At 51.4% G+C, this 15,737-nt stretch overlaps 1 protein-coding gene and 1 long non-coding RNA gene across 2 annotated transcripts; one reads left to right on the forward strand and one right to left on the reverse strand.

The window, feature by feature from the left end:
- Nucleotides 1-354: 354 nt before the first annotated feature.
- GATA5 (GATA binding protein 5) lies at nucleotides 355-12,991 on the reverse strand. Its single transcript, XM_030463216.1, has 8 exons — nucleotides 12,909-12,991; nucleotides 12,739-12,787; nucleotides 11,441-12,037; nucleotides 9,282-9,448; nucleotides 3,817-3,942; nucleotides 2,937-3,024; nucleotides 2,240-2,364; nucleotides 355-1,034 (listed from the first exon to the last, which is right to left on the reverse strand). The coding sequence occupies exons 3-8, from the start codon at nucleotides 11,958-11,960 to the stop codon at nucleotides 879-881; spliced, it is 1,182 nt and encodes a 393-aa protein (XP_030319076.1). The 5' UTR covers nucleotides 11,961-12,037; nucleotides 12,739-12,787; nucleotides 12,909-12,991; the 3' UTR covers nucleotides 355-878.
- On the forward strand, nucleotides 11,265-12,824 carry LOC115599444. The gene is made up of 2 exons (XR_003988431.1): nucleotides 11,265-11,418; nucleotides 12,456-12,824. It is a non-coding gene; the product is annotated as an uncharacterized LOC115599444 (long non-coding RNA).
- Nucleotides 12,992-15,737: the final 2,746 nt, after the last annotated feature.

Below are 15,737 nucleotides of genomic sequence, written 5' to 3' on the forward strand. Positions count from 1 at the left end.
AAAAGAAAAACAGCACTTTGGTATTCTTTTATTATTAGGAGGTTTTGACCACTTTTTGTCATGTGGTTTTCTTAAAATAATAATAATAAAAAAAACCCTTGTTTGGATCTGGAAAGGGAAGAGCAGTGTGTTTATTTCATGTATGACTTGTCAGCTCAGTGTTGATATGCCAAAGGCTTCAGAAGCTCACACTCTATAGAGATGATGGTTTTTAATATAAAACAGTAAATGTTTAAAACAACCATTGCTTTTTTTCCTTATTTCTTTTCCCCCCCTCCTTTTATTTTTCCCCCTGTTGTGGCCAATAAAACATAAGGCAGGCCACACAGTTTACATTTTAATAAAATTAAGTTATTTGGTGCCACGTTATTACAGTCTTTATTGGAAAGTGGAAGAAATTGCACACAGAGGAGTCATAGGAGGGAGAAATCACTGCGAATAAACATAAGATTCTGGGATGCATTTATTTGCTGGTTTCATCTCAAAGGAAGAAGGCTTTCCCAGGGAAAAACAGAGGCAACCCAGCAACCTCGGCAAGGCAACCCTGGCTGACTCCAGCCGAGGATGAGGTTTTTTTTTGGGGGGGGAGGCAGTGCCACAGCAGGGCCAGCCTGTCCCCAGACATCTTTTCCCACTCGCATCCTTTGGGACAAACCCATCCTCCGGGACAAACCCATCCTTCGGGACAAACCCATCCTCCGGCCGCGCTCTCCGCCCCGCAGTCCCGAAGCGCCCGGGGCTCCTCCTCCTCCATCGCCCCTTTGCGGGGCCGGCCGAAAACCTTGGTCCCCAGGCTTTTTTTTTTTATTTTTATTTTTTTGCTTTTTTGGGTTTTTTTTTTTGCTTTTTTTTGTTTTTTTCTGGAGGTTTAGGGGTTTTTAGGCGAGGGCCAGGGCACACCAGGAGTCCTGCCGGAGGGGCACACTCAGCCCGGGTTGCGGGGCCATGCTACTGGGGGAGAAGCTGTAGTCCTCGGGCTCGAATTTGAACTCGCCGTGGCCACCGGCCATCCCCTCCTCTGACTGGCTCTGTGCCTGCCCCGGGGAGGGAAGAAAAAAGGTGTTAAAAGGGTTTCTAATAGGTAACGGGTCGCTCATCCCCTGGTCCTAACGTGGTGGTAGGACTAGGATGGTTTATGGAAAGGGTGGGTGATCTGCTGCCCTTTGGAGCAGGGTGGATGCTCCATCCCCAGCAAAGCACAAAGACCAAGCAAAGGGGATGCATCTCAGAGCCCATCTGCATTTATTTGTATTTATATTTATATTTATATTTATATTTATATTTATATCTATATTTTTATATATAGTTATATATATATTTATATCTATATATCTATGTCTAAATTTTATTTATATTATATCGTGTTGTATCTTATTACATTATATCATATAATATTATATCATATTATATTATATCATATCATATTATATTATATTTACTATCTCCAGTTTGCAGATCTGTAGGAGTGTTTGTATATCTTTTAAAAGCTCAGCATAAATCAGATTTATCAGTGTCTCAGCCAAACAAAAAAACCCCTCTCTCACACAACACATCTGGTGCTGTGCCAAGCACTTGGGTGCAGGAGCTGAGCTTCCCCTCCATTCACTCATGTCCAGCTTGGGATGGCTTAGACCCTGCATAAAGATAGTGCTGGCTCACCAAGGTTTGCTCTGTGGGTTGATTTAGAACCACTTTTTCCTCTGCCAAGACAAACCAGCAGCCTCACCCCAAGGACACCCTCAGGGCAGAAGCTCAGCCTCACATCCTGGGGTCTCTCCCAGCTCCATGAGTGCTGAGCATCTCAGGGCTTTAAAGTGCAGATAATGCAGGTCCAGGGAGCTTTTTCTTGGGAGCTGCAGGGGTTTCTGCCCTGGGCTGATCCCACTGTCTTGACAGGGCTGTAATTGCAGGATTCCATGGCAGGAGATGGGGATTAAACCCAGCTCTGTGCTGAAACCCATTTCCCATTTCACAGCAGCAGAGCTTGGGCCTCCTAGTTCCCAGGTGCAAGGTGGAAGATCCCATGGGAAGCCAACAGGCTGGAGCCCTTCCTGCTCCATGACATCTTGGCTCACCCTCCCTCCTTTCCTCCTCCTGATGCAGTCCCTCAGGCTGGGGGCCATCAAGGCAATGAACTAATTAATTTCTTAACCTCATCAAGGCCCATCAGGTTGGTGGCTAATGAGGTGTATGGAGCATCCACCCCAGCAGATGATGGCTCTGGGCCCCTGGGACTTACCTGGGACACTGACACGATGGTTTGTCCAGGATACTGAGAGGTGGCACTGGGCTCTGACTTTAAAGTGACCGTGCTGTCGGAGTTGGTAATGGAAGAGGGGGAGTTAGTGGCTGAGGTTGTAGACCCTGGAAAACAATCAGGACAGGATGGTGAAGCAACTCGGGTGCCAGTCTGCTCAGAGGAAAATTTGTATTTCAATGGCTACCATCAAGCCTGGTGTTTTCTTCAAGTTCTCTTTCTCCATTGCATCTCTGCCGGTGTAAGGAGTTAAATTTTTGTCTGCCCAGGTGCTGATAGAGGAGGAGAAACACACTTAAAGAGCCTGGCAGTGCTGGTCCTGCTATGGGCTGGTGTTGAATGCACCATAATACCTTCCCCTGGACTCTTTAATACACCATTCCCAGACCTGTTTTTTCCCCATTACTCCATGTAGCCCAGATCTGCTTGAACCTGAGCAGTGCTGGGTGCCCTCAGTACAGAGGAATCCCATGGGAATATGCCAGCAGTGAGATCTCCCACCCAGCACCCTCCTTCCATGTCAGGGTCTCTCCATGAATACAGGCCCTACATCTAAAGAGATTTTCAAGGGAAAAAAAAAGTCACAATATTTGTTTCTGATTACAAGAGTTTCTTGCACAAGACATATCGAGGAAAACTGTGCCCCAGGCCCCTGGGATGGATCAGAGCAGCACTGTACCTGTTGAGGTTTTGCCTTTGGTAATGTTTTTAGGCTTCCTTTTCCTCGTCTGGATACTTTCCTTTTTCATGGCCAGAGGTCGTGGTACCTTGACATTCATAAAGTTTGGAATCATTAATATTGTATTTTATTTAGCTCCTTCCCACACATTGTTACTCTCCTATTTATGTGCTGTAGCTCATGCAAAGCACCTAAAGTCCTTGTCCTTCACTAAGTGCTATTTTTCTCTGCAACAGGCCTTGGCTGGTAGATGTATAAGGCTAACAGTTAAGGCTTTCCCACAAATTTTGTTTTTTTCCTTTATTTCCTATTTTCTTTTTCCTGATTTATTAGTGACCTTTATGACAGGGCCCTAATAATTTACACTGACAGACTGCGAGCCTACACGAGGGAATGGTCATGGGATAAAGAGACTTTAACCTTTATAGCAGAAGTTTGAAGAGGCTTGGATGGAGGGTGGAGTGTCCTCTTTGGCTGATGGACACGTTCCCAACAGTTCCCACTCTCTGTGGAGGAATGCTATTACCCAGCCTCCATGTGGACTCCGTAGCATCCTTCACACATTCTTAATTTCCACATTTAGAAGAAATATGGTCCTTATCTGCCAGCCTGGGTTTGGGAAGCTTCAGCCTCCAGCTACCACAGCCTGGTAAGTTTTCTTTTTGGGGAGTAACTCAGCAAAGAGAAACCCAGTGCCAGAAATCTCTGCTCTATGCAGGCACCTCAGTTCTAGCACTCCCTTGGCTGTATTCTGGAGAACCTCAGGAGACAGAGCTTTTCACTCTAGAGGTTGGTCCCTCCAGATTTGATATCCTGGACTCAGTGGGCAGTGATCCCAGCTCCTGGGTGTCCCTTCTGGTGGGAATGTGCTGCTACTCACCCCATGGAGCTTCATGTACAACCCGCAGGCGTTGCAGACGGGCTCCCCTTCAGCGTTCCTTCTCCAGAGGGTGGTGTTGGTGGTGTGGCAATTAGTGCAACATAGGCCAGCACGTCTAGATGAAGACTTAAAAACAAGCAAGCAGAATGAATAATTGGGAAATTTTCTTCTGTCCAAAAAAGAAAACCTCCAGTTACACCAAGTTTGCTGGAAAACACGAAGCACACGCTAGAGCCAAATGCAGTTCAAAGAAATCACATTCAAATGGGTTCACTTGAATTTGCAGGTGTTTTTTTGGTTGGTTTTTTTTTTTAATGGATGCTGATAAACCTGAAAGATAGCCTTGAAGCTCATTTCCCAAACTTCTAGCAAAGCTGGTGGATGTGATCAGGACTCTGAGCAGATCCACTCAGATGGGGTGGAGATGGAAAGAGATGGAAAATATCAGCCAGGCTTTAGGAGCATGAAGAAAACTCCTGCTTTAAGCAAACTGCTGTTTTTCTGCACTCAGAACTACCACTGAAGTTAACAACATCCCAATTAATCTCTTTTCTTAAGACAGTTGGCTGAACTGCAGAACCAAACTGAGCTGGCCCATGCTAGGACCAGGGAGGTTGTTCCTTGCACGCCTCCCAGATAATTTGTTCTCTCACAGGCTGAAGAAAATGGTGTAGAAATTAATTGATGACATATTTTGTGGGTGCAGTGATTGCTGGCTCTGAAACTTTAGTACATCCAAACGAAGAAGGAAAATATTCTGGCAGAAGCAGCAAATTCATTTCTGGCAACTGTATTCCAAGCCACTGGAAAATTCACCAGTCTTGCCAGCTCAACAGGAATTTCATTGGAAAGTCTCTAACCATGAGGTATTGAAAATATTTTAACGAAATACTTCACTAAGTATAAGATACCAGTGACATAAATACTATCCAGGCTCTCCACATCCAGGTGAACCTGTCCTTCAGCCCTGAGAAAAATCACTGTGATTCCTCTCAAAAGCAGATGATAGGTGATGCAGGCAATAAAGAACTCCCTGTTTGTTTATTCTCCCATGATTTCTTGATATTATGACTGAGCAATATGATGAATGAGGTGAAAAGAGTAGGAATAAAAATTAAGTGTTTTTACAAGGTTAGGAGTCAAATAAAGATCAGCTTTGAGTTTCAAGAGACACAAGTGACGTGCCCAAGCTTTGATTCACTCCTTGCTCAGCAAAGAGGTCTTGGCAACTACTTGCAAATAATGGTGTTACCTTGGAAATTATTTAGCTTTCAAGAAATAACCGGGCAAAAATAATAATACACCAAAGTGTGAGCTGAGAAGCCTGGCACAGAGGAAGGGGACAGAAATCCTTGTCCCTAATATGGAACACGGCATCACAGCAAGATCCTGGAGCAGCTACAAAACTCCCTTAAAATCTTTTAGCTGCCAGGGATTTGCTGTTCTTCCCTAAAACCAGGAGGGACCTCAGTCCTGATGGGAGCAATGGGAGGTGCTGAGCACTCCAGAGGTGCCAGGGCTCTGAGATCCAGCTCCTGCTGCAGGTAGAGAGGGGAATTTGGACTCACTCAGCCCTGGGGTAACTGCACCCAGCACGGGTTGGTGAGATCTGTCATCACCTGCGGAGGGAGGAAAGCCAACACAAAGTCCTTTGGAAAGCCCCAAGATTTCTTGGCCACTGTAAATCCCTAGGAGGGAGCGACACACTCTCCCTGTTTCAGACAAAGCTTTGATTGTGGTTTGCAGACAAGGTGGCAATGAGACTGGTGGCTCCAGTGGCTCAAGGGCAATGCCCACCCTCCCAGCTCTGCATCTCCTGCACGTTGCTGTGTGCTGCCTCCTCCTCCTCCTCACACACCCAAGGAGAGCAGAAACCATTCTTGGTGGGTGAATATTACAATTAAAACCCCAGAAACCCCACAACAACCTCAGCCTACACCACAACCTGCCAGCTCAGCAAGAAAGAGACAGTCAAGGCTACTGCTGCCCACTGAAGGACAAGGGTACAATACGTGAGTGCTGGGTTCCCAGCAACTTCTTTAAAAGAAAATGCATTTCTGCTGCCTCCACCCGGCTGCCTTTGTACTCTTCTGACCTTGTCTAGGAAGTTGTTGACTTCAACATTGTGCTCCAGTGTTTATTTATACAAATGCAACACACACTCAAGCAAAAACTCTTCACGGACCAGGCTTGACAGCCAAGTGCTGCTGAAAAGCTCAAGGAATGGTGAGCTGGTTCCTATCAGACCCACCGTGTGCAAGAGCTGCTTGGAGAGCCCCAAAAAAATCAGAGCCACAAGGCAGGTCCCTGCAAAGGAGCCCAAAGGCATCAGAGACTTTGCTTTTACCTCCTTTCCAAAAGCAGAAATGAAACCATGGGGTTTCACAGGAAAAAGAAACCTCTGGACTCCTGGACTGAATCAACTCTTGTGTCCCCCTGCCAGCAGGATGGGGAGAGGTGGTGCCAATAGGAAAGGGAGCTGAGATGCCCCAGTTCAGTGCCTGCAGGCAGGCAGACCCAAGGCTCAGGACCAAAAGCAACTGCAGCAGGTAAGATTTGCCTTTGCTGCCATGGCTCTGGGCAAACCCACACCTTGGAGGACAGGGAAGCAACAGGAGCTGATGGCCAGGAGGAAGCCAAGGCACACACTGTGAAGACTTTAGAACTTTAGGATCCCATCAGGTTCCTCCACAGCTGTGATCAGTCCCATCCCCAAACCCACCATACATTGCAAACTGTAAAAATGGACAGGCTGAAAAAAAACCCAACAAAACCCAACCCTGAGCCAAGCCAACAAAACTCAACTCCCTCAGCTGAGGATGGTGTGGGAGCTGCTGAGCACAGGATGCTGTGGCTGCTCCTGCCCTGGGGAACAGCACTGAGCCAACCACCTCCAGAGGCTGCCCCAGGATGGGAAGAGTCATTTGGCTTTTAGGACTTGGTCTAAGGTATTTTTTTTGGTGAAATGTTGCAAGGAATTTTGGATACAAAGGTTCCAAACAAAAGATACTGGCTAAAAGAAAGTGCTTCTCCCTTCCTCCTCTAAGATAAATCCTTTCTGCCCAAAGCCACAGTGCCTCGAACCCAGGCTGTAACAGAACTGTTATGTTTGCTGCATGGAGGATGTTGCTCTTATTTTAAAAATAAATAAAAAGAAACACAGAAATTAACTGGAAACTACATTACTGGTGCTCATGCTCTCCCACCAGGAGCAGGCTGAGCTCTACCAAGCTGCAGGACATCATTCCCCCAGCCTCATCTGGGCCACGTTCCCTTCTCCAGGGCTCTGAGCAGGACTTTGCTTTGTGAAAACAGAAGGCAGAAGAACTCCCAGCTCGGTGTCTACTTACAGAACAAAGATTGTGATGTAAAGGACAAGAAGCAACCATTTTTTTTCTCTCCCCGTGTCTGCATTTCACTGTGTTGTGAAACAGCAGATTTCATCACTCCTGGAGCAGCACTATCACCCTGCTCCCACCCAGCCCAGCCAGGGAGGTCAGGAACAGGGGAGACATCCCCAAACACAGACCTCATTTGGGGAAAGAACCATCCCAAAACCACAGGGAGATTTACAGCATATGCCTGGCACCTTCTAGTCACTGTCACTGGATCCCCCTTCCTTCAATGGGACAGAACTTTCAGCAAGGTGACATTTCAACCCCATGGAAAAATCCAAGCTTTTGAAATGTTTCATTCAAAAAATGAATGGGAAGTCAAAATTGCAGCCCCTCTTCTAATCCATATATCAAAAAAAAACCTCTCAAGTATTTCAGATTTACTGAAACATTTCCCCTGGATAAGGATTTGGACTTTACCATTATTGTTCTTATAGTCAAAAGAATAATTAAGAAAAATAAATTAGAAGTGCTTTGATAATTCCCAACAAGATTTGTTCATCCCTTGGGAAATGGACTTAATCCTGTGAACCAGTGGGTCCCCACCAGAAAACTCTGCTGAAAAATGAAAGGACTGGGAGAAAGGAGCAGGCAAGGAGCTTGGGGTCCTTGAGTGCTGCCCACACCACACAGGCAGGGTACAGGCAAGGCAGGGCTGGCTTCCTTCCCACCAAACAAAATAAAATACTGAACACCAGGGAGACCTCTCCGAGTCCCTTGGGGAAAAGCTGTTTAAAAAAAAAAACAAAACAACCCTGGAAATTCATCCAGCACCGCACTGTAAATCTGCAAGGTGGAGATGTATTTAACTTGGTTTGCATTCATCTCTCAGTGACCAGATCATCATCAAGAAAATCCCATCCTGACTCTGAGATTTGCAGACCAGAGCCTGCTGCCGGGGTGCAGATTTGATGTCATTACTTGAAAGGAGACCAGGAGGGTTTTGGTGAGACAGGCGAACACTGTCAGGTAACTAAACATCTCACAGCAATGCCTGGATTTTGATATGGTGAACAAACCAGAGTGATTTTCCAGGGAGCTGCCACTCAGTTCATTTTGCAGATCCAGAGCCATGTTTCAAGGATCAAAATCAGAATGAAACATCTTGCTCAATCCCAACATTATTATTGTTAATAATAATATTATTGTTATTATTATTTTTAATGATTTTCTTACACAGAAACTTGTCACTGGTGGTTGTTGATAATAAGGTTTTGCAACACAATAAAAAAAAATTACTGTGGGAATAGACCCCGAGTGAAAGCAAAAGGAGCTTCCAGCTGTTCCCCAGCACGGCTCCAACAAACATCCTGTTTGTAATGACAGCTTCTGATGACAGCCTCTGAAACCAAAACTGTTACTACCAAATTTAAACATCCCAAAGCCACTCTAGGAAAAAAAAAAAAAAAAAAAAAAAAGAGACTCCTAGACTCCTTTCCTCTCTCACGACGGGATCCCAATTGAAGGAAGCCAATTGAGGAGGGTGGGAATTAATTCTTTAACCTGTAGAGAAAGCAGAAACTACCAAACCCCAAACCTCCCTCTTAGCAGGGAGGGAAGTGAGCCTCATCCTGCTCTCATTGTGAGCAGCTCCAAACCTCCCAGGATCAGCTCTGTCTCCTGTTCAACTACTCTGCCTAGCCCATGTGCATGAAGAATCAGGAAATAATAATAATAATAGTAATAGTAATAGTAATAATAATAATAATAACAATAATAATAGAATAAAAAGCAAAGCACCTACTGCAAGAACAGAGCCAGGGAAGCCCACAGAGCCCCAAACATCAGGTGGAGCTGATCAGCTGCAGCCCCGCCGTGCAGCCCCAGGACCCCTTCGGTCCCACACTGTGTTGGGGCAGAAATTTCCCCGACTCCACTCTGCTCCCCCTGCCCACAACCTCCTGGTGGCATTTAAATTACAGCAGAAAACCACGGTCCATCAAGCCCTAAGCCAAGCACAGACACCCCGACGGCGTGGGCACCGCAACAGCCACCCAGCTCCTGCCCTCCAGCCGCCCACCCCCCCGGCTGGAGCAGAGGATCCCTGCGGGTTGTCCCCCCCCTTCTTACCAGCCTCTTCTGCGGTTTCAGGGGCCGGTTGATGCCGTTCATTTTGTGGTAGAGCCCGCAGGCGTTGCACAGGTAATGCCCGGTGCCGTCCTTCCTCCAGAGCGGGGTGGACATGGCCCCGCAGTTCACGCACTCCCGGCCGTCCCCGGGGAATTCCTCCAGGTATTCTGGAAGAAAGATCCGAGATGGAGGGGTCAGGAGCCGTCCCCACCTCACAGAGACACCCAGGGCCGGGTTGCCCACGGGGACCCTGTGGAAGTGGGTCTCTGAACTTCTGTGCCCTCAGGCAATCCCTGCCTGGGGAGCAGAAGTGCTACTTCCACCCTACAAAGTGTGAACCGAACCCTTTTAATCCCTCCCCACCTGAATCTTTAATGCTTTGCTCTAAGGCAGCACATTCCCTCAGCTCCCCCCAAAATACCCGAAAGAGCTGAACGCGGCTGGGGGCTCCCGGGATGGGAAGGGGCAAGGAGCCCCTCAACGCGGTGTTATCCCTCCACCGGGCACAGCCCGAGCTGAACAATAAATTGGAGAAAAGGGTAAAATGAAGTGATTTGCCCGATTTACACCAAGGCGCCTTGGGAAGGGCTCGGGGAGCAAGGCTGGGCTGAGGGTCCGCTAGCCCCGCGGGGTGCCCGAGGGTCCCCGGGAGAGCATCACCACTCCAAAATTCGGCTAGCGAGACTTTTCCAAACTTTTCTCCGGGAAGAAGCTTCGGAGCAGCCCGCTCCCAGCACGATCCCCGTTGCCGTCTCGGAGGCAAGCGGGCAGCACGGGATATAAACGAGGAACCCCGCGACTGAGATTCGGGTTCTTTCCTCCTGTCGCTTTTCTTTCTCTTTTTGAAATTACTCCCTTGGTCTGAAATGTTATTTTCCTCTTCCGAAGAAAAATACGCTCTTATTTTATTTCATATATTTTAAAAAAAATTTTCGATAGTATTAATAGTGATTCAAGGGAAAGGAAAAAAGAATAAAATTAAAAAGGGGAAACGGAAAACAAAAATCTAAAAAAAGAGTTGCAATAATTCATTAAACGAAGAAAAAAAATAACAGTTTACGCTACTTAAGAGTGGTTTACACTATTCAAGAGCAAAAATAAACGGCAGAGAGGACGGCCGCCACTGTTCCAGATCCCAAACCACCCCAATTCAGAGTGCAGAATTTATTTCCGAGCCACCACGTCTCTCGGCAGGACCGGGGCGATCCCTTCCCGCACGGCGCAACGGATTTTCCCAAACAAAGAGAAAATCCTGGGAAGAAGCCGCTGCTTCCCGAGCACCCCGAGAGTGGGGGGAAGAGCCGAGCAGAGGAGGCAGCTGGGTGGGGAGCGGGAGAACTGCTTCCCTGCTTTAACTTTGTTCTTGGGGTAAAGATAAGATAATTCGGCTCACCGCAGTAAGGGTGATAAAGCGGGTGAAGATCTTGAAGTGGCTTTAAAAGGACTTTTGCAAACCACCGCCCGGAGAAGGATTGTGAAATACCCCCGGGGTTATAAACCCTGCGCACGGAGAGTCCTTTTAAATCAAGCCCCAAAGTTTTATTTGCTCGGGGCTTGATTTAAAAGGATTCTCCGGTGTGGATGCAAACGAATTGAAGTGGGGTTTATTGTTCAACGCCTGAGTGAGTTTCAGTGTCTCTCCAAAGGCCACAGAGCGATGCAGCTGCGGACCTGTTTGGGCGAAGGCGAATTAGGAGCCCGAGAGTCTGTTCAAATATAAACTAATTTACCACAATAAATTACTTAAAAGGGAGGGAGCTATAAATCTGCCCTGCTAATTTAAACACAAGGGTAAGTATTGAAGCGCAGGCACAAAGTCTATATTGTGGGAAGGAGATATCGTAGGGGTGGAGGGGGAAGGGGGTGAACAGCCTCTGCTCCTCTGTCCTGTGAGGGAATTGCTCTGCTTTGAAACGCGGTCTTTGCCCTTCGTGTCACATACACACACCCCACCTCCGTCCAGGCTCAGCCACACACCCTCCATGCCCGGGCCATCTCTCCATCCCTGGATAAATTCACCCCCTCTTTCCCCGTCGGGGTTGGCAGCTCTCCCCCCGGGGGCCGGCCCACCAACACACCAAGGGGATGGGGATGCCGAGAACCGGGAACCAACACCCCCCGGAGCCCCGAGGCGACGGTGAGAGGCGACTCCAACCTACCGAAGGTGGACCTGCGGCCGGGTAAAGCCGCCTGCCTCGTCTGCAGGCTGTGCAGCACGCTGCTCTCAAAGTGTCCGGCCGTCCAGGAAGGCGGAATTTCGGGGGTCACGTAGGCGGGGTAGGGGCTGGAGTAGGACCCGTTAACGGAGCGCACCAAAGCGTTGCCGTACTGCTCCCGGCCCCCGCCGCCCAGCAGCAGGGGCCCCTGGTAGGCACCGTCGCGGCCCGGGGGGCTGCTGCCCGGCGGGCTGTGGGAGTAGGAGAAACCCGAGGGCGGGTGGGGGCTGCCGGCGTTGAAAGCAGCGGCCTCGCCGCCGCTCTGTCCCCAGCCCGGGGGGTTGGCGAGGTGGCTCTGGTGCGGTTCGCAGCCTTGCAGGTAGGGCAGCGTCTGGAGGACGGATGGCACCCGGGTGGTGGGCACGTACACGGGCGAGCCGGCCGAAGAGTGGAGGAAGTTGCTGGAGTCGTGGGAATAAGCCGACTGGCCATGGTTGGGGGCGAGGGCCAGACCCTGATACATGTTCCGGCCTCGGCGATGGCTGCTCAGGGCCCGGCCGGCTGCGCCCCGACGGTACCGAGGGACTCACTCAGAGGAACCTGGTGGGGGTAGAGCCAAGAGCCGCGGGATGAGACCCCGGGAGACCACGACCCGCGGCCCTTCTCACCCGCCGGTGTTTCCCGAGGAGAAAGCGCCTCTTCCCTGTCTAAAGCAGGGTTTGTAATTTGTAAATGATTCTTTTTCTTTTTCCTTTAAACTTTCCTCTGGTCAGCTCGTCCCGCGGGAGAAACCCGCGGCGCCGGGCCGAAAGCAGAGGCTGAGCCACGGCGAGAAATAAAACTCCATGTAAAGCGCAGCAGATCCCGCAGCCACCTTCCCACCGCCCTGCCCACCCGGGCACTTCCAAAGGCTCAGAAAGAGAAAAAAAAAACCAGTAATTTTTTTTTTTTCCCCTCAAAAGTATTTTTCTTCCCGTCTCATTTCTTTTTTTTTTTTTTTTTTTTTTTTTTTTCGGAGCCCCGGGCCTGAAGAGCACCTCGGGGCCTTGCTGGCGGCTCGGGCCGATCGCGGCGCCCTGGGCCGGGAGGGAACGGAGTCCCGGCGGCCGTAGGCAATAGCTCCGGCCCGGAGACATCTCCAGTGTCCCCCACCAACCAGCGCTGCCAATTTCTTGTTAAAAAGACAAATAACCTTCAGGCAGGCCTCCGAGTGCGGATAGAGAACTGAAACCGAGGAGCACCGCAAGAGCATCCCGCCCCCAGACCCCCTCCTGGGCCGCTCCTCCCGCACAGGTACTCACATGGCAGCGGGCCGGGAGCGGAACCGGGCATGGCCGGGTGGGCATGAAGCTGCGCTCAAACCATCCAGGGAAATCCCAGGAAAAAACAAATAATAAAAAAATAGAATAAAGTTTTACGGGCGAGGGAGGAGGAAAAATAAAATTAAACAAACAAACAAAAATCAACAAACCAAAACAACCGGGACCCCCTGGCAGAGAGGGGCTGCCCTCCCCCGGTTCCTTCCCTCCCACCGCCGGCGTCTCCCGTGGGTGCGTCCCTGGCTGCGCCCTGCGGGGAAGTGGCGGCCGAGGAGGCGGCTGCGGCTCTTTACGGCGGCCCCGGTGCGGCCCGGCCCACGTGACGGCCGGCGGGGGTAGCCCCGGTCCCGGCGAGGATTGGGCGCCTCCCGGCAGGGGGGGAGGACGGGATAAATCCCTCCGGCTCCGCTCCCGGCGGGGGGGACGCGCCCGTCGGCTCGGCTCTGGAGCGGGGCGGCGGGCGGCAGGCGGAGCGAGGGCAGGATGAGGCCCCCGAGGGTGCGCCGCACCGCCCCGGACCCGCTGGCTGCCCCCCCCCTCAGCCCCTTCCCTTCCCCTTGCAAGGCTTGAGGCGTCCGCCCGCCCCCCGGGAGGGGTTGGGGGTGTCTCCCTCCTTTATGGGCCTTGCTGAGGTTTTGGGTATCTCTCCGACACCTCGGCGGGAGGCGATGTCGTCTCCCCCCCTCTCTCCCCCGGGCCGCCGGTAGATGCTGGAGAACACATCGAAAACTTTCCGGCGGGGATTCAGGCGGTTTTCTGCTTCGAGATAGCGCTCCCGCTCGACTTTGCAATAAACCCCATACTAAGGGGGAAGGGGGGGTCTCACCAGCCTGTCCTCCCACCCTGCCCTGCCTTTCTCAAGCAGCCCACGCCCCCCCCCGAGGCTGGGGCACCGCTCGGAGCCTGCCCGGCCCGGTTACCGGGGCTCAAAACAGTTCCGCCCGGCCGAACCTCTCCGGGAAGCAGCGCTCTGGTCCCTCACCGTCTCATCGGGGCCGCTAGACCTAGGCTACCACATCCTGGGGGGGCTGCGCTATTCCCCGGGGGGAGTAGTGAAGATGGGCTTCTTCCCTGCAGCTCTTGGGGAGCGACGGGAATTAAAGTCCTTTCCCCTCTTTTCCCCGTCAGACGGACCCCGGGGAAGGGGATGCAGGAGGGGAAGGAGCACTTCGTCCCTGCTGCCTTCCTAGCCTGGGTAATTTGGCCGATTTAATTTTCTCCCGGTGCCGGGCAGAGAGGTCAATCCCCACCTACAGCCGGTGCGAGGAAAAAAATTTCATCCTAATCAGGTTTTGCCTCCGGGGCGTTCGGGAGAATTTTTGCTCCTTTTCCCCAAGGCTCCAGCCCTCTCTTCCTCTGAAAAATTATAGGGGGGAGGGAGAAGTCTCCCCCACCGCTTGCTCCATCCACGGTCGGACAGAGCTTTGCCTCCCGCAGGCCTTTGCCGACAGGATCAGGCCCTGTTCGGTCCCGAGATCCCTCCGGTAACCCCGCTGAGCGCTGCCTGGCGGCGGGGTCCCGGCCCCCGGGGGATCCCGGCCAGCCCTGGCTCCGCAGGGCCCAGAGCTGCGGGAAGGGTGGGAAGTTTCAGCTCCAAAATAAACTGGTGTAGGAATGCCAGCTATTTCCCTCGGAATAATGCAACGCAACTGACTGGAGATGTATTTATTTGCTCGTGAAAACGGCCGTTTCAGGATCACAGGGTATCCCTTTGCCCGCAGAGCAAAAGGGAAAAAAAGAAAACAAGAAAAAAGAAAACAAGGGAAAAAAAAAGGGGGGGGGGAGAGAACGATAGAAAAATAAAATAACAAGCTAGGGATGTTCCTGCACAGCGAGCCCCGTGGCCGCACGGACAGAAACGTCCCCGTGGAAAACCAGTTCCAACCCCGAGAGCCACCGCCGGCGATTCCTTCGTTTCGTTTCGGTTGTAAAAAGCGGGGTGAAGCCATGGGGACGCGTGGTTTTCCGAGCTTTCCCATTTCAAGCTGTTATTTATCTGTCATTTATTCTATAAATTTTTTTCCTCAATGCGTGCGAATTTTCCGCTCCGATCGCGTTGAAATAGATGTGAAAACGCTGAAAAAACCGAAGCGCTGGCGAAATCCGAAGGGATTTTACCACCGCGAGCGTGTTCACGACGGAGGAAACACCCGTGCGCGAAAACCTGTCCGTGGACTTGTTGCGTGCCCGTGTTCAGACACATCAAGTTGTTTTATTTGTTTCTTTGTTTGTTTTTACCAGCTTTTCAAACCACTTTCTCCTCGGCTGGGTCGACACAGCTGGTTTTTCGCCCCACCGGGCCCCGGAGCAGCTCTGCGGGCAGGTGTTCCGACACCCCGAGGGGGGTTTCAGTCGCCAACGGACTGACGCCATATACCGGACACAGCAGGGCACCGGCCCGGACTGGTGACACCCACCCGTGAGACCTGCGTGGGGATGCCCACGGGGAGAGGGGGCCGCAGCCGGCTCTCACAGTGTGCCTCCCTTATCGGTGCAGTTTGGGTGTTAGTAGAAATTTGAGCTTTGCTCGGTTAACCGGGGTCCAGGCGGAGGGTGCGGAGGTCTCCCCTTGAGGAAGCCCCGGCGTGGGCGATGCTTTCGGTGAAGCAGGAGGGAAGGTGTCATCTTGGTGCCCCCCGCCATGCCCCCTCAGCATCCCTTGCACTGTGCCCGAGGAGGTCACAGCAGAGTGCGGGACACGGGGACCCCGGTTTTGCGGGGATCTTCCTGCGAAGACGGGAAGGGGCTCCCCGGCGCTCCGCTGACCCACCGAGGGCACATCCGACGTGGCAGCCGGGGACAGAGCGACGGACGTCTCTGCCTCAGACCCCGATCACGGCGAGGCTCAGCCAGGTATAAAACTCCCCAAGAGAAGCACCAGGGGAGGGGATCCCCAAAGGAGACCACAGACCCTCTCTGCCAGCCCCGTCCGGAGAGACCCCGGTCCCGGGAGAGCCCGGTGTCATCCCGACTGCCCCGCC

This window comes from Calypte anna, chromosome 20 (genome assembly GCF_003957555.1).
Source record: "Calypte anna isolate BGI_N300 chromosome 20, bCalAnn1_v1.p, whole genome shotgun sequence".
Taxonomy (NCBI): domain Eukaryota; kingdom Metazoa; phylum Chordata; class Aves; order Apodiformes; family Trochilidae; genus Calypte; species Calypte anna.

What these genes read in the sequence shown, in the direction of transcription:
- GATA5 (XM_030463216.1), bottom strand. Translation starts at nt 11,960, where the DNA reads ATGTATCAGGGTCTGGCCCTCGCCCCCAACCATGGCCAGTCGGCTTAT. An exon ending in TGAAACCGCAGAAGAGGCTG is followed by an intron (nt 3,943 to 9,281) that starts GTAAGAAGGGGG and finishes CTTGTTTTTAAG; the next exon opens with TCTTCATCTAGACGTGCTGG. An exon ending in TGTACATGAAGCTCCATGGG is followed by an intron (nt 3,025 to 3,816) that starts GTGAGTAGCAGC and finishes ATGAATGTCAAG; the next exon opens with GTACCACGACCTCTGGCCAT.